We start from the raw sequence: 18,093 nt of genomic DNA, 5'->3' as shown, positions 1-18,093 counted from the left end.
CGTAAATAGAGCAGCGCTGCTCGCGTCCGCGTCACTCTCTCGGCTGCCTCTCCCGCGGAGAGTCGCTCGCGCCCGCCGTCTGCGGCACAAAAGGCAGCGGCTTGAGTGAATTCAAATAATTCTTCCAGTACGAGCAGGAACGTCCAATAGATTTGAAATTGAAACTCTAGGATGAAGCGATTAAATTAAACTCCATTATCATTTTAAGATTAAGAAATCGGGTTGGCTGTTTTGAATATTTAAAATGTTATGTGCTTAAGATATGGGATATGGCAGATTTGTGTGACCTGCGAAGTTGGTCACCGCAAGGACAACCTATTTTAATTCAATTATAGAACATTTTTATGCTAATGTTTTGAAAAAATTGATCTCATCCAATTTATTCCATAGAAACATGCGAAAATCATGATTATTTTCCTTGAATAAAATGTTACTCAAATATTTTTTATTGAGCAGCCTTGCCGCCGTTAAGTGTGGTCAGCCCCGTGTATCGGCTCGCAGTTTTCTTACTGTTTTCTCGAGTTCTTTAAGGATGTCGTCACCCAGGGTGTGGCAGAGCTCCGTGCCAGGGCTCCAGGTGCCCCTGCAGCAATTTCCGGGAGCTCAACACGCCAACCCTTTCCAAACAACTCGCTTCACTTTGGACCTCATCACGCGGGATCTGGAAGTCAGACCTGGCCGGCGAAAACATCACAGTCGGACCCGCCCCCTCAGCAGTCTTGCCAACAGACGTATCTTCAGACACCTGTTATTCCTCGACAGTATGATCAATCTGGCGATGTTAAACAAGTCGATCTTGCCGCCGTCGTTGAAAATCTCACAGAAGCCTTCAAAGCTAATATGCTATTCATGAGAAGTGAATTTGAGCGTGTGATTTCTGACTCCAGACAGCGGGAGGAGCGCTACGAGTGGCAACTCCAGGAGCTTCGCAACGAACTTAGGTCCGTTCGAGAGTGTCTCAAGGACCAGAAACATCATTCGCTTCAACAGCAGCTTTCGCCTCCATCCCAGAATAATTTTCCTCGCCCACAGTGGTCCCAGAAAAGACTCTTCCAGAAGATTGAAAAATCTGATGACACACCCAATACGAACATCTACATCGATGAGTGCGCCGTGCTCAACAAAGCCCTAGAGGACGGCGCCTCTCTGGCCATTGAAGGAGCTAAATGCTCTTTCGTAGAACATACTGGGAACCTCTGGGAAGCTCAAGAAGAGGTCAAGGTGCACGCAGTTGGGTCGGATTTTGTGATGGGTGTGGGAGTCGCTCGGGACTGTGCTGAAATTGCTGGTCGTCCAGACGTCGAACCCAACATTGCGGGTGTCGGCGACATCATCACCCAAGAATCTGAAGCTGTAGGGGGTACAATTTGGCATCTTGTCACCAAAGAGAAGTCCTCCTATAAGTTATACAAAAAGCCTGAGCCTTTTGTTCTGAACCCTAGTAACCATCAACGTTGAGCAACGCTCTGACGATTTATCGTTGAACGTCAACAATGGTCAAAAGTGAAAAAATGAACTAAATTTTAATTGGAAATTGAAGACTATATTATTGTTAAACTGTTCATACTATTTTCAATTTCAATACTTGTCTGAAAGTACCATTTTTGGCATCGTTGATTTTTTGTTGAACGTCAACGATCACCATGACTTTCACTCTATGTTTAATTTGTAATATGGAAAATGAAAAATTTACCTTTTTTCACTCTTTCCAACTTATATGTGCAATCAGATTAGATAAAATTTGTAAATTCCAAATTTTTTGTCAGTCAACGTTAAACAACGTTGATGCGATGTTGAAGATCAAAATTTTCAAATCGGTTAAGTGTGTCATGAATAGTGTTTTTCTTAAATATTTTATAAGTTTTAATACTTTTATTAGCAATATTTTTTTTCTCTTCCGATTAACCCGTTCTTAAAGTATTTTTTTCAATCAACGTTGAACAACGTTGATGTGATGTTGAAGATAAAATTTTTCTGCGCGTAGAAGTGTTTCATGAAACGATAATTTCTTAAAATTTTTAAAAGTTTTAATTCTAAAATTAGCAATTTTTATTTTTTCTTTCAATTAACTCGTTCTTCAAGGATTTTCGTCAATCAACGTTGATGTGAAGTTGATGCGACGTTGAAGATCAAATTTTCTGCGAGTTTGTCTTGAGACAAAATTATTAATTAAAAATTTCGTTATTTTTTTAATGCTTGAATAAATATTAACTTTTCAATTAACTCGATCTGAGCACTTATTGTTAGTGCTAATTCAGCATGTTCGCGCGCGCGCTTTCTGTGTTTACCTCGCTGGCCGTGCGTGGCGCGCGTAGCGCCACTCGCCACTGCCAGCAGCAGCAAGCAACAGCTGCTGGCGCTGTGTATAAAAACAACATGACGGACCGGCACGCGATTGCATCATCCTAGCCGCCCGCGTTGATCTCCTTGTTTTCGGTGGTTTTTGACAGATTAAGTGCCTGAACGGACCCATAATCGTGTTCTGGATGTTTCTAAAAGGTAAGGACGCTAGTTTGACCCGATTTTGGCCGCAGGGGTTTACGGGAGATAAGCACAAAGTTTGATTTGTTTTGGTAAAGTACCAAAAAAAACACAAGCCAAGATTTTCGATTTCCTCAATTTATGTGTGTTTTGATCAACTTTTGCGTTAAATTAGTGATGAAATTTTATTTTATCATTCGTTCTTTTGTTGAATCAGCTATCAAACATTAATTTTTAATCATAATTTTGGCTAGAGAGATAATTTACGAGTAGGATACGTGTATTAAAGTTGTTTTACTTTTATTTTTATCAGTTGTTTAGTTAACATGGATTTTTTATGTAGGGAAAAATTACATATTTCGCCGTAGATTACAATTTTCGGCACCCATACCTTTATGGGATATTCTCATAAGAATTTGACCTGGTGGAAAGTATTTTTTCCACACACATTCATGAGAAAGTTTAGTTGATTTTGTTTATTTACGTTTCAGGAGGTGTCATTTTCCTGGGCAAAGAATGAATTTTTGCCGAATTTCCTGGAATGCCCTTTTCCTGATTGCACGAGCTTTGATCTGACTTCGGACTCTCGCAGTTGGACGGTTTGAATGAACATCTTGGCCTGGCAATCTTCAATTAGGTAATATATTTTATATTTAAATTATTTTCCATATTAGCAGCGAACATCAGCAAGTTCCCAAAGTTCCGAATTTTGATCAAAATTTGGAACTTTGGACACTGAAGGACCAGCCGGTTTTAGCCAGAGTGTGTTTAAAATTTAAAAGTTAAAACCGCAGGCAATTGTTATCGGCATCATGGGGATTTTAATCGGTTAAAGTTTGTAGCTATAATAGATTGTCTTTTGCATGATAATATAATTTATATAATAATTATGTTCAATATAAAATTTTAATGATTAGAAAGTTTAAAAAATTTTAAATTCAAGGTGGAATTTAATAGTTTACCAGAATTTTAGTACTGAAGTGTCTTACTATAGCCACTTTTTTCCAATTTAGCCGGCAAATTTGGGATAAAACTGGCTTGCTCATAATTATTTTAAAAACCAGCACTCTTGGAACGTTGAGTGTCACAGAGCATTGAAAATTTAGATAATTGAATGAATGAATCATGCTTTTCAGCACTAATGTTTTGCTTACCGACTGAAGTTAAGTTTTTTTATCATTGTCTTTGACATAAAAATTTGTTGCCAGCTAGGATATTTTTTCCTCTACTCAAATGACAACATGTTTCGGATCACTACGCTGTCAAAAAAATTAGGTTATTTTAAAATATTACTAATATGCATTCGGAAATCGATGAGCATTAATTTTGCATTCTAATTCCATTTCGATTATTTTGGGCAAATATTGTGACTGATTTGAAAATAATTTTATTTTTCTTCAATAAGGTTTTTAAAAAATGACAAAGTTAAACTTGACTGAGAATGCTTCTTTGAGAAAACACAAACTTTTCCACAGTCTTGGCTAATTGACTTTCCTGAAGACTCGGAAATGACAGGTTATAAAACTGGTTCTCATATTTTTAATTTTTTTAAATGGAAATTGAATTTAATTCAAACGGAATCATTACAGATTATTAATATTGATGTAATCATCTTGTATAGTTAATATTTTATGTTATCAACGTACAAATCTGATATAAGGTTTTAACGAAATAATTTAAAAAAATGAAAATTAAAAATTTTGAAGCGATTTTGGAATTTTTATCAAATGTTTTGATGCCTAAAAATTTAATAATTCTACTTTTTCAGTCTCTGTCAGGACTTCGTATTTTCCAAATATATTTCTTTAAGGTGCAAGCCTTTCAAACAGCTTTCTGCACTTCCTAATATACAGAAATTAAACTACATGTTGATAAGGATCCTCTTTTATCCAACATAAATATGTTAATAAGAATATTGGCAGTTCTCCGCAAGATTGGTAGTCGATCGGACATGATTTATTAACATTAAAATTTTTAGATGACAATTATATTTGCTTTAAGTACCGTACTTGCTAAAAGACGTTCAAATTCCAAAATTAAAGCTGCCTATTTTTTCGTTATCTTGAAAATCCCCAAAAAAATGAACTCTGTTATTGAAATGTGGACTGTAACTCTTTGACTGCGTAGATCATCTGAAATTTTCACTGCCCAACCTAGATTTTGATCCTGAAAATTTTTCATTTTACAAAAAAGCGCAAATCTAAGGTCCCCTTTTGCGTCCTTTTTTGAATATTTAATGTTAAGGAATGATAAAAGCCTCTTCGATTTTCTGAGTTAGGAGCTTAAATGTAACCCGTGCAATTATACATAAGCACACCGTGTTTCATAGTTGCGATCGCGAAAGTTTTCTTACAATTTGAATTTGAAAATCAAAATCCAGCCCGACGCCGCTCGACAGCGCATGGCCAGATTGGCCAGGGCAGCGAGTTCACCTCTCGTTCGTCAATATATTTATTTCGCATTAATTTACTTTGCTTAGACACAACAAGAGAGCCATAGAAAGCTGGAACTCGACCTTCAGGGTCTGTCGCTGACGTGACCCTGAGTTAAAATGTCGTAAAAGTTCAATTTCATCGAACTTGGTGTCTTTTCATTGGTTTTCACCACTGTAAAGCTCAAATAAAATTCCAAATCTGCCAAATGAGAGTCCTGAAACCGATCCTTGAAATAATTATTTTGGAATCTATAAATCCTGAGATGTGATGGTTAAAATTTTGAAATCTTTAATTTATGAAAATATACTTCTGTTTTGCACACATGAAGTTCATATTAATTTTTGATTAATCTTTTCCTTAATGCTATGTCAAAATGTTTTTAAATGCAATATCAATTAAGCTAATCTTAAAAATGAAACCCTTTTGTTTCCCTAAATTATTAAGTCAAAAATTTTAGAAAGTAATTTATTTGCTACATTGCTCATTTTTACAATGAAATAATAATAAAATCGCAATTTTCAACATTCAATATGAACTTCATGTGTTCAAAACAGAAGGTTCTTATCATAAATTAAAGATTTTAATATTTTCATATTTTTTAGTATTATGTCAGAGTTAATGGCTACCACAATTATCTCAAGGACCGGTTTCAGGACTATCATTCAGCAGTTTAGGCTTTGAATTTGAACTTTACAGCGTTGAAAACCTATGAAATGACAGCGAGTTCGATGAAATTGGAAATTTTCGAATTTTTTATCTCTGGGGCCCGTCAGGGACAGACCCTTAACGTCGATTTCTACCTTCATTAGGCCTCTTGGTTTTTATAAGAAAATTAAATGCAATAAAATATATAGTTCAAAAACGAGAGGCGAACTCGCTGCCCAAAGGCCATGCGCGGCCGAGCAGCCTTGAGCCGGTTTTTAATTTTCATATTCGAATTGCAGCAAAACTATCGTGATTGCACCTATGAAACTTGGTGTGCTTGTGCAGAATTGCACGGGCTACATTTAAACCCTGAACCACAAATAATCGAATAGGGATATCATCCCTTAATTTTGAATTTTCAAAAAAAAGGTTGCAAAAAGTGACCTTGACCTTCGACCTGGGAATTTTTGCAAATAGAAAAGTTTTTCAGGATCGAAAACTGGGTCGGGTAGTGAAATTTTCTAAGCGTTATCTCAAATCAGTCAAGAGTAACAGTTAAGAATTCATTAACAGAATTCGTTGCTCGGGGATTTTTGAGATACTGAAAAATAGGGAACGCTCCCATTCTCAAGCTCCAAACTTGGAATTTCACCATCTATTAACAAGACCTGAAAGCAAATAAGTGTCTTCTATAAATTTCAACTCTAAAACCGCGTACAATTGACCTTAAATTTTACGGAGAAATGCGCATTATAATTTGTCATTTCTCAAAATTGTCTGATTGATTTGAAAAATATATCCTTTTTACAATTTGATTTCATTACTGACCCCTTATTAGACTGAAACGTCTCTGAGCATATATCAAATTTTTTCATAGTGTGATTGATGCAATAATAATTATAATTTATTCGTTTTTTTTTGCTGCTTTCCTGTATCTTTTGAAATTTGAATTAAAACTAATTAAAATATAGTATCAGTTATATGTAATTTGAGACTCGTTGTAAATCTAGTGTGTTTATCGGCTTGATTATTTGTCATGAATATTGTAATATTCAAATTTGCATGCAGAATACTAGTATTTTCCCCGTTTCAGGATGCGCGTCATTTCTCTATAGAAAAGAGAAGAATCTTTGCTGGTATGTGTCGCTGCTGAGTTATCGTCGATCTTGGAGATGGACCAAACTTGCAGCCTTGGCATTTAGGTAATTTATTTAACTCAGATTTAATTATTTGGCAGTAAATTACGTTCAATTTTGGCATAAGCATCAGATTTTCAAAAATTTCTCAAAGGTTAAGTCATTATTTTGGCCAAATATTTACCAAAAGCTGTAAAATAGTGTCATGACCCCTTGTTAATGGACCAACAAGTTTGAAAAAATCATCTTTAACTGGTTGAAAGCCATTAACTTGAATAAATTACCGTCTGAATAATTTAAAAACACCCGATTTCAAGTTGATAGGGAAAGATATCCCCTTTTCTCCACTCTGAATTGCAATAACCTTGATTTATTATTGTACTTCCAATCATGTTTTGAATGAGTAAAATATATTAGTTAAATTTCATGTTAAAAAACGGTTTTGTTACATAGTTTAATCTTATGTAGCTCTAAGTTGAAGTACTTTGATTTTAGGGGTGAAGAAAAAGGGATGATTTATTAGTAAGACTGAATAGTACCTTACTAACCTTGACATGCGTATGTCAAAGTATGTCTCTCACAGTAAAAATTTGCGCATTAATTTGTAAAATTTAAAGATATGAGTAGAATTTAGAAAGTAATTTATATAATTCATGATGTCCACAGATCTCTCATGAGCAACAAGGGCATCCTGAGAAGCTGCCAAAGATATGGTTCTTCTGCGTCGTTGGCAAAATGTGAATAGCAGAGGCCGGAAGAGCAAGAAAATGAAAAAACAACTCAATTCACCAGTCACTCAAGCCCTTAATGTTTTAAGCCGCCAGTATTTTGGATGTTATGTACTATTTTAATGGGTTTGTGGCCTTTGTGGGACCAAAAAAGCTGCTGCACGATACGATAACGTGATAATTTAATTATAAATATACTATTGTGCCTTAAATTAAAATAGCAGCTCTCAATTGAAGAATATTATCCACCATATATGTCATTGTAAATTGTAAAAAAGAAAACAGGAACTACTATCATGGGAATTTTTAACTAATAATTATTTATTTAAAAGTAATGTAATTTCTATTAAATGGCTTTTTAGCGGGTGCCATTAATTTAAAAATTTATTTATGTATTGTAACGCTCGTCTTTGGAGTTAATTGCTTTGATTTACTTTAAGAGTGGCTCAAAGAGCCAACTGCCAGATTTGTCTCTTGTCTTGGGCTGCTGTTGGGACTCTCGCGTGGGTGTTCCCGTAATTTAACTTAACTCCTTTGGCCGGTCTGCAGCACCCAGAGCTGGTCACTCGCCTGGTTCGCTCGAATAATTAAGTGGTGTTTCGAAATCTGCAACTGTCAGACGGACAGTGTTATAAATATGAAGGTTTACGTTTTTTAGATTGTTTTAAGTCAAACAACTTACTTATTTCCAGTGGGATCTCAAATAATCAATACGACTTCCATCTATTTTAACACTCGAGCTTATGTTATACGATAGAGACGACCATCACCCGCGTCGTATTGCGTATTGATTGTTTGAGATCCCCACTGGAAATATGCAAGTTTAACTTAAACAATCTAATAAACACAAGTCTTCGTATTTTGACCCTGTCGGTTAAGACAATTACGGAGTTCGGGGATGCCGCATCTCGGCCACGAAAGCGAACCAAGTGACAGTCCGGCACTGAGTGGTGAAGACCTGTTAAAGGTGTTCAGTTCAAGTCATATTTCAGGAACTCCCACGCAAGAAATAACACAGAACAGGCAAATCTGTCAGCTGGCTCTTTTTAAGCCACTCCAGACAGTCGTGAAATTAAGCAAATAACACCTAGACAAGCGTTATATAATAAATTCTTAATAGGAAATGTACCAGAACATTTTGTAATGTGTGATCTTTGATTAAAGAAATAAATTCCAATTAATAGAACCCAAAAAAATTTTCATTTACATCAACAACGCAGCAACGTTGATGCGTTGTTGATCGTCAACAACGATATAAATTTCGGTGATCAACACTATAAAAAAACACGAATTAAGTAAAAATAAAGCGATCTGCTGAGATAATGTATACCGCGATTTTTTCGACGAAATTTGATCGTCAACGTTGCATCAACGACACCGCAGTGACCATTCTCAACGTTGATTGAACGTTGACGTCAACGTTGATTCTGTGTTGACGTCGTTGACGTTCAACGTTGATTCAACGTTCAATCAACGTTGCTTGGTTACTAGGGGAATGTGAGGAAATCCTTCAAGAAACTTGCCGAAGAAATCAAGAAAGAAAAGCTAGAAGAGGTGGCGATGTCTTTCCTTTGCAGTGGCTCTGACAGAATGAACCGTGTTTGGATCCTGAAGCAGCTATACAACGAACTGAAAGACGTCAGCATCAAGGTGCACTTTTACAATAAAGTGCAGTCCAAGAGGTGGCGTGGTTGCTGTCAGCTTTTTTCTCCAGTTCCTAGGAACGAGGCTCCAGCTCCCTCGACTGATCAAGGTGCAGGTGCAAGGTCTGATCCAAGTTTAAATTAAATGTCCCCAGCAATGATCAATTAGTGCAGTCAGCTCAAATTTCATTATTTGTGTGGAATGTAGAATCTTTGAGAAAAGTTCATGAACTTTTGGGAGATAACTATTTTAGTAAGTTTGATATCTTAGTTCTGACTGAAACATTTTTATTAGACGATTTTTCAATAATGGGGTTCTATTCTAAACACATCTTTGGCATAAAAAATCACTCTTTTGGACGCCCGATGAGGGGAGTTTCAGTCTATTACAACGCCAAATGCGGAAAACTTGTCAACTTCTTTTCTCTTGAGAATACTATTATTCTAAATTTTGAATATTTTTCAATCCTTGGTAGTTACTTTGAGCCTAACATTAACACCGATTGTTTGTGGGATGAACTTATTGAAGCAGTTAGTTACGCTCGTTTACCTGAATTAATGATTTATTGCGGTGACTTCAATTGCCGCATTGACCGTAAAAATTTGAAGAATGACTTGATCACTGATTTTATGTTCCTGAATGAATTAAGTATAGCTAATACACTTCCTTATAAAAGCACGTACGTTGCCTCAAATGGAGAGAGCGTTGTCGATTTAATTCTATGCTCTAGCAAAATTTTACAGTTAGACTTCAAATTGACTGACTCTTTCATCAGAAAACACAGACAACTAAATTTTAAGTTTCAAGTCCCTGTTTCTTCCTTAGAAACTGCAGAGCGTGTAAAATCTTTTAAGATTGATTATAATTGCTTGACAAATGTTTTGGCTGGTCAAAAGGAGTCACTTAAATCAGCTTTAGAGGATAATAATATATTTTATGAAAATATTCTCACAATTGTTGAAAAATCTAAATATTATTTGCTCTGCAAGTCTCGTATTAGTAAACCGTGGTTCGATTCCGAGTGCTTTGAACTCAAACAAGATCTAAAATTTCTTCAAAATTTTATTGATAAACTTTCTGGATCATCTACTCTCCCAAATTCTGAAAATATTAAATTAGAAGTGCTAGAAATTTTTGCCAATGTCAAGACGGCTTATAGAAGAATAATTAAACAGAAAAAGGACAAATTTATCGAGAAATGTGATGAAAAAATCATTTTTGAAGCTGTGCATCTATCTTACAAATTATTAAATAAAAAAGGTGACTCTTCAAAGGTAAACAATGTTGCCATGTCAGATTGGGAAACTCATTTCGAAAAAATTTATAATATTCAGAACCTCGGCTCCAATGATTCTTTAAATTTGAAAGATATGTTAACCAACATGGTCAGAACACCAGATGTTAAACACTTCATGAAAGAAGAAGTTAGCCTTGCGGTTAAAGAGCTTAAAGTAAAAAAGGCTCCTGGTCCTGACCTTTTAACTAATGAGACTTTGAAGTTTCTCAGTGAGCATCTTTTATTAGAGCTCACAGATTTTTTCAATAACTGTCTTAAGCGAGGTTATATTCCCAAAAAGTGGAAAATCTCTAATTTAAAGCTCCTCTTTAAGAATAAAGGCAGTCAGGATGATACTAATAACTATCGTGGAATTAATATTTCAGCTTCATTATATAATTTACTTGATCGAATGCTAAATAAGAGACTGTACTCGTGCCTTATTAAATTCATCCCAGATAATCAATATGGCTTCATCAAAGGTAGATCTACAATTAAAGCTGTCGAAACTTTAATTCAATCTATTGAATCAGTAGTATATGTAAACAGAAAACCTCTTTACGCTCTTTTTCTCGATTTAAAAAAGGCTTTCGATTCTCTAGTAGACCGCAAATTTGTTTTCCGTAAAATTATTGATACTAACGAACTTACGTTTCATGAACTAAATTTACTTGCTGATATTTTGGATGTAAATTTTCTGACAATCAACGATGGCATCTCTATTTCAAAGAAAATTGTGCAGAGTAACGGAGTCAAACAAGGCGGTTGCATGTCACCGTTTCTATTTATTTATGCTATTTGTGATTTCAATAATCTATTACTGAATTATCCTGGTGTTAAATGCATTCTTTACGCAGACGATATTGTTATTTTAAGTGAAAATCTTACAATTTTCAATGATCTCATTAATAATATCAAGATTTATTTAGCTACTATGTCACTGTCTCTGAATTGGGAAAAATGTCAAATCATTAAATTTAGAAATAAAGGTGTTGGCAGATATAGCAAAATCGAGAAACAATGGGAGATTACAAATTGCCTACAATTTTCCTCCTCTGTCAACTATCTTGGCGTGACATTCCAAACGTCTGGAACTTGCTTTTCAAATCATCTGGATAAGAGAGTTAAAGCGTCAATTTTTGCAACATCTAAAATTAAAAACCTTTCAAAATCGTCTATTTCCACTGCAAAAAAGTTATTTAACTTGGCAATTTCTCCTGTAGCTTCGTATGGTATAGAAGCAATTTGGTCTCATTTATCTCTGAATGATCTTAACAAGTTGGAATGTGCTAAATCTAGATTCTTTAAAAAAGCCCTCAGCGTAGACAAGAGAATGAAATCCAGATTTGTCTATGAATTGGTTCAGACTGATTATTTTGTTAATGACCTTAAATCTAAATACTCTCTTCCCTCTACAATTGCCTATGAGAAGTTTTTGAATAACATGAATGTTAAACGACAATCTATTGACCCAAAATTTTTTGAAACCCCTGCTATGTGTAATTTGGATTGGACTAATACAAATTGTAAAGACAGGGCTATGTTAACTAGATATTCTTTTCATGGCTATCATTTCCTCGTCTGTTCACATAAATGTTTTCATCTCGAAGTCACCGCTAATTGTAAATGTATTTATTGTGATTCTTTGCTTTCTAGTATGTACCATTTACTAGACTGTGTCAAAAAACCTTTAACTTTATCACAAGCATTCCGTTATAATAAATAAATTTGTAATTGACTTTAGTTGTACACCGATGGTGTCCAATAAAATGAATAATAAATATTTTTTATTAAATTTAACATCGACAGGATGCGTATTTGTGTCTCTTCTTGATCTTTTTCTTCTTCCACATGAAAAGAGATGTTAATTAATTCAATTAATAATTCTATTTACAGCTAATACATTAGTAAATAACTCCCAGCGTTAATACGATATAAATAAAAAGATTTTTTGATACGAATATTGCGAGAGCGTGTGGTGACGCAGAGAAACATCGGCTGATAGCGACGGCGCCGTGGACGAGAGATCACTCAATTGACCTTTCACTTCTTCCAAAACGAAAGAGCCACTGAAATTCGTCCGATTTTATACATTCTATTTACAGTTCCGAGAGTCAAAAATGTATATGTAGCAATTTATTTTACAATTTTTCAATTTGTTTGCCGTCCTGCCTGTCTGTTCGCCTGTGGGATTGGCCAGTGAAATATAATTTTAAATACAAAATTGATGCGTTTTTTTTATGATCAAAAGAAGAAAACATCGATCTCGTATTACTCCATCCTGCGAGAAGTTGCACAGTTGCACACCCTGCTGGTATATTCTAATTACATTACTAATTAGATCGAACATTTCCGGCTCATCAATAGCAGACATAAAAAATGCAACAGTTCACGAATGCGATGATTTTTCCAAAATTTACACGTTTGGAATAACGTGGTGCTGTCTTTGTTGGAACGTGATCGGCTTCTTTTCGACTGAATTCCAGATACATATTTTGGTTCCAATTTTTGAAAAGAAAAAAGGACATGCCAGCCAGAGCTGCTTACAAACAGTTAAAAAATGTTGACAGTGAATTATTTCATTTCATTTTAATGCACTTATTCTATTTATTCAGTGCTTTAGAGCAGCCAAAAGACCATTCAAATACCAATCAGACATATTTTTTGTGACGCTAGAGTAGAACTCACACTTTTATAAAAGATTAATAAATTTGATTGAAGCTCAAGCCGAAGCAAAATTTGATATAGAGCCTCATTTCATTTGTTTTTAAAAATAGTTATCTTGCATTAATACTATAAAACGTTCTTAAATAAAAAAAAAATAGAAAAATCTGTATTGCACTGCAAATGGTGAATGGTGATGTTTTGTTTATTTTCCCAAAACAATTATTGGAATAATTATCTTATGCCAAACTTTTCTCTATCATGTGAAATGAATGTGTCCAGCAAAGTCTTCTATGTGCCCTGACCTCTGTTATCAGAGGAGGAAAATTTGATTTAAATAATTGAAGCCGATATATAAACTACATCCCATCACGCAATGCTGGCCAGAGACGCAGAGTTGTTGGGCTCAACAGACGCGTGCATCATGATGCCTTCACCGAGTGCATGAAAAATGGATTTCAGATATCCTTTTGTTCTCCTCCTCGGCTTGGTGGTCAGCCTCGCTCAATGCAACATTCGAGCTCCAAGTGAGTATTTTTTGTATTTTAGTTTTTTGATTTTTATTTTTTTAATCTAAAATACGTCTTATATGCCCACAAAGTTTTCAACACAGGAGAAAATTTGAGCTTTAACGAGTGTGGCGTTCGGGATGAAAATACAAACCGCACCTCGTGGCTTGCATTTTTGCAAAGTCGAAATGTGAATTGCTATGGCATAGTCATTTCTCGCAGGACCATTCTAACACGTAATTAATTTATGAGGAAAAAATGCGTTATATTCATTTGAGCTTAATTAAAGGCCAATGCAGTCTCAGAAAGAGAGATGTCGAAAATATGATTGCTCGGGTTGGACATTGCTCCGAGAGAGATCCCGGGGGCGATTGCATTCTTAAAGATATCAAGGTAAATAACTTTTTTATTTTACATGAAGGCACATTAAGAATTCTTTTTTACTGTCTAGATTGAAGAACTGGTTGAAATAAGAGTGCTAGATCCAACTGGTGGGACGGGAGATAGAATTCTCCTCCAACTTTTCATTTCAAAGAAAATGCCCGAAAATATCCGACCAATTTGTTTGTTCAACCGCGGCCAGGAAATGGACATGGCAAACCTTGCTGATTCACCGTACTTAAAAATGCGACGGATTACGGAATTCGTAGGTAGAATGTATACAAATTCCGCATTTATTCATTAATATTTTTAGAATCATCGTGGGCATATTTCTGATTGGCGGGACGAGCTGGAGCCACGTGAGTGTTTACTAAAAACGAAGATGTTTTAATGCAGGGATTTATATTAATTTTAGGAAAAATTGTGCCGCATGATATTTGTTTCAAAAATCAAAGCACAGAATGGGAGCAACGTTTTGGGAACTTACTGCAACAATCTCAACGATTTCTTTGTGTTAACGATCCTGACCATTTACATGGTAATTCTCAGCTTAAATGAATATGTGAAATATTAATTTTCACCTTTTATGTAAATACAGAGGGAATCCTCGTGAATTTTCATATCGGACGCTACTTTCTCCGGGGTTTGTCGGTTTTTTTCAAGAACGAATCGGTGGATTTCAGTCTGTATTTGGACATTTTGCCACAAATCGATTGGATCGGCCAACACGCGAAAGGAATCTTTGTTTTACCCGCTATCCCGCCATCAAAACCCTGCAGAGGTAATTAAACAGTATGCACCGATTACGTAAAATATTCGTTAAAATTACAGGTTTCAAAAATCCAAATAATCTGAGTGTCCGTGACTGCGGAAAGAAACTAATAATCAGAAAGACACGAGACGCCGACTATTCTGAAGATGAGGAAGACGATGTCGTCGTCAATGCCACTCAGCATATTTATTTTGGCTACAAAGTAAGACGCGGACACCCGTGGCACGCTTACGTAGAAAACACTGAAACTCGCGGGTTATGTGGCGGAACTCTTATCTCGATGAGGACGGTTTTGACTGGTACGTGCGATGAATTGCAGAAAAATTATTATCGCTTGCATATAATTAATTCGTTCCAGCTGCTCATTGTATTTATGGACAGAAAGCAAACCAACTAAGAGCTTATATCGGACTGTATGACAAAAGATTAAGAAATGATCCAACCGTGCAAAAGAGAAGAGTAATAGAAATTATTAATTCTTTATAATAATAAATTATTTGACAAGAGTGAATTTTCAGGCAAGTCAAATAATCTGCCACCCTGGCTATAGAGACGGACAGTTGAAACACGATATTGGCTTGATGATTTTTAATAACAGTTTCAACAGGAGCCAAAAAGTCAGTCCGATTTGCCTGTGGAACGAGGACTCGAGTTTGAGTCTCGTTGCTAAACGTCTCGGTGTGGTAAGTTGAAATAAACTATAATGAATTAAAAATTAATATTTTTTATTAAAATAGGTGGTTGGATACGGTTTAAAAGAGAACGACAATTTGCCAAAGAAGTTGCAAGAGGCTAAGCTGCCAATTAGATCGCACGAAGAGTGTTACAAGCAGAACCGGAAATTCTTCGGAAAATATTTGTACCCGGGAGACAATTTCTGCGCCGGCTACTCGAACAGTCAGTCTCTTTTTTCTATTTCCTCTCCAGTCTAATAAATAAGTATAATTATTTTTAGGAACAACCACATGCAAAGGGGACAGTGGCGGCGGTCTCGCCGTGGAAAAAGACGGCCTGTGGTTTGTTAGAGGAATTGTCAGCTTCGGAATTACTAAAAAGGTCCTGGTTGACGACGAAGAAGAATCGTTTTGCATGCCAAACAGATACTCGTTGTTTGTTGATGTTGCTAGTTACATGGATTGGATTGTGGAAAACACTCCTGACGTCTCTTTCAAGGACTGAAATTGTTGTTGATCGTGTTTTCTTTTGGGAATTTAAATTTAATTTTGTTCAGTTATTGATTTTCATAAATGAGCGAGAGAGCGACCAATTTATTCTTGCTATCACTCGTGCGTCTGCGTCTCAAGCGAAAGGTCAAGTCATTGACCTCTCGTCCAGCTCGAGATATCTTGTGTAGTAGTTGCAGTTCTTTCGAATTGTAACAGTCTGTTAATTAAAAATAAATGCATGAAGTTTAATTGTTTTTTCTTTAATATACATATAATCGAGATTAATACGACAAAAATTGATTTAAAATATTTTGATTGCTGAAGTGGGAGTCTATTATCATTTTTCCACAAAATTCGTTATTTATTCATTACTACGTATACAAATAAGAGCGCGTAACCATTTTTGGGGGCGCCGAGCCTATACGATTGCACGATTGGCATAGAAAATGATAACTAACAGTTAGCAATAAACACACTTATTTCAACTGTTTTAATTATAGGATCAATGATTTAATTTTTTATACTAAAAATTATTTTAGAATTATTTGGAGCGAGCGGCGCGTGAATTAAAGAAACGACTCTGTGATTGGTCCGCTCGTCGCTCCTTGGCCAACGCGTAAATAGAGCAGCGATGCTCGCGTCCGCCACACTCTCTCGGCTGCCTCTCCCGCGGAGAGCCGCTCGCGCCCGCCGTCCGCGGCACAAAAAGCAGCGGCCGCAGAGGGAATTATATTAATGAATGCTTCCAGGGAGTAGCAGTAATGCCAGGAAATCGCCAGAGGCTTTAAATGTAATGAATACGATTAGCTTTTTATGAAACAATGCGGAAAAATAATTAATTAAATATTTTGTCGCCACGAAAAGAAGAGTTCAAAGATTTTAATTTGTGAATTTTTAAAGAAATTCTGAGGATAAATCGATTCAAATTCATAATAAGAAAGTATTAAATTGCTAATATATAAATTTATTTTTGTTAACAAAAAAATTTAATATATATTTTCTTTTGATCCCTCACCTTGAAAAATTTTCAATTTTGTTTGTGAGCTGCCTCCGAACCAAGAATGCTACTAACTCTCAGATACGCTGTAATCATTTTCAGATATTTGTTTAAACTGAATAATAAAGATGATACGCTATTAATTTGTTAGTTTTTTTATATTTTTAACTGCAAAAAAGACCCGGTAAAATACAAATGTAATACATTTATGCAAAACGTGACACGCGCAGTCACCGCAGGATGCATACTTCCAATTATTTTGAAGCGCTCCAATTCCAACTCTCCGATTGAATTAAAGGAAAAATAATTTTTATTTTATCAAACGCCATCAAAAATAGAAAAAGAACCAAATTTAATTACAAAAATACTGAACCAATCGCTTCTTTTCCAGCTTATTGTGCATATTGCATATTAAACAATTCAAGCTAAGATCAAGGAATATGTGGGAGCGAATTAAATATAAAATGACAGCTTTTGTGGTTATCAGTTACCCAACGAGCCAAAAAGATTCAAAGGGAGAGAAGAGAAGTGAGAACTATTGCTTCTTCCCGTGCCGATTGAATTTTATAGAAGATCAATCTGGAGCTGAATTAACTTGAATACTTAAATATAATTTTACGAATCAAAATGTAGACTACTGCAACACTTTTCCCCTGTCTCATCAAGCGTCCAAGTCAGCCAGTATTTCATCAAGACTTGATTTTTGTATTTAAATAGGATATTTACAAGACGAAATGAGACTGACAGTTTTTAATCTTTGTGTCCTTTTCTTTGTTTCTATTTTATTGATTTAGTGCCCCCCAATCAAATCCATAATATAAATGTTCGCAATTTTAAGTTTGCTTTTATTACCATCATTATTAAAAAGTTAAAATGCATTTCAAAGGTTGTAAATAAAAGAAAATACACTGAAATAATTCTTGAAATAATTTTAATTCGCGTAATTTGCTGTAGCCTGATTAAAATTGGCTCAAAAGCGTTATCACAGGCGCAACCCTTGCTTGTGGCGCCAGTGACATTGAAACATAGGGTGGTGGACCAATAAAGCAGACATGCACGCGACCTTTGAGTGGGGGAGAATGAATGAAATACCAGAAGTGGCGTTAAGGATTGCTATTTATTTATTGGATTTATACGACCAGAGAAAACCCCCAGCCGAAATAAATAAAAAGACCTGTGTTTAAACAATAAACGAAGGTAAAGTGAAACGATGCGAATGAAGCATTACACCTTCTCGTAAGATTTTTACATTGTCTGAA

At 35.4% G+C, this 18,093-nt stretch overlaps 3 protein-coding genes across 3 annotated transcripts in view; 2 read left to right on the top strand and 1 right to left on the bottom strand.

Annotated features, from left to right (window-relative positions):
- The window catches only part of LOC135935978 (uncharacterized), a 192,761-nt gene that overhangs the window by 123,314 nt on the left and 51,354 nt on the right, over positions 1–18,093 (bottom strand). The window lies entirely within an intron of this gene.
- On the top strand, positions 533–10,933 carry LOC135935785 (uncharacterized). Its single transcript, XM_065478342.1, has 4 exons — positions 533–667; positions 763–1,428; positions 7,984–7,986; positions 8,917–10,933. The coding sequence occupies exons 1-4, from the start codon at positions 533–535 to the stop codon at positions 9,211–9,213; spliced, it is 1,101 nt and encodes a 366-aa protein (XP_065334414.1). The 3' UTR covers positions 9,214–10,933.
- On the top strand, positions 13,396–16,066 carry LOC135936256 (uncharacterized). Its single transcript, XM_065479012.1, has 12 exons — positions 13,396–13,536; positions 13,611–13,754; positions 13,808–13,911; positions 13,970–14,164; positions 14,213–14,258; positions 14,315–14,437; positions 14,498–14,680; positions 14,731–14,970; positions 15,030–15,130; positions 15,190–15,354; positions 15,409–15,568; positions 15,627–16,066. The coding sequence occupies exons 1-12, from the start codon at positions 13,461–13,463 to the stop codon at positions 15,848–15,850; spliced, it is 1,761 nt and encodes a 586-aa protein (XP_065335084.1). The 5' UTR covers positions 13,396–13,460; the 3' UTR covers positions 15,851–16,066.

The sequence above is a fragment of the Cloeon dipterum genome, chromosome 2 (genome assembly GCF_949628265.1).
Source record: "Cloeon dipterum chromosome 2, ieCloDipt1.1, whole genome shotgun sequence".
Taxonomy (NCBI): Eukaryota; Metazoa; Arthropoda; class Insecta; order Ephemeroptera; family Baetidae; genus Cloeon; species Cloeon dipterum.
This window is presented reverse-complemented; position numbering and strand designations above follow the sequence as displayed.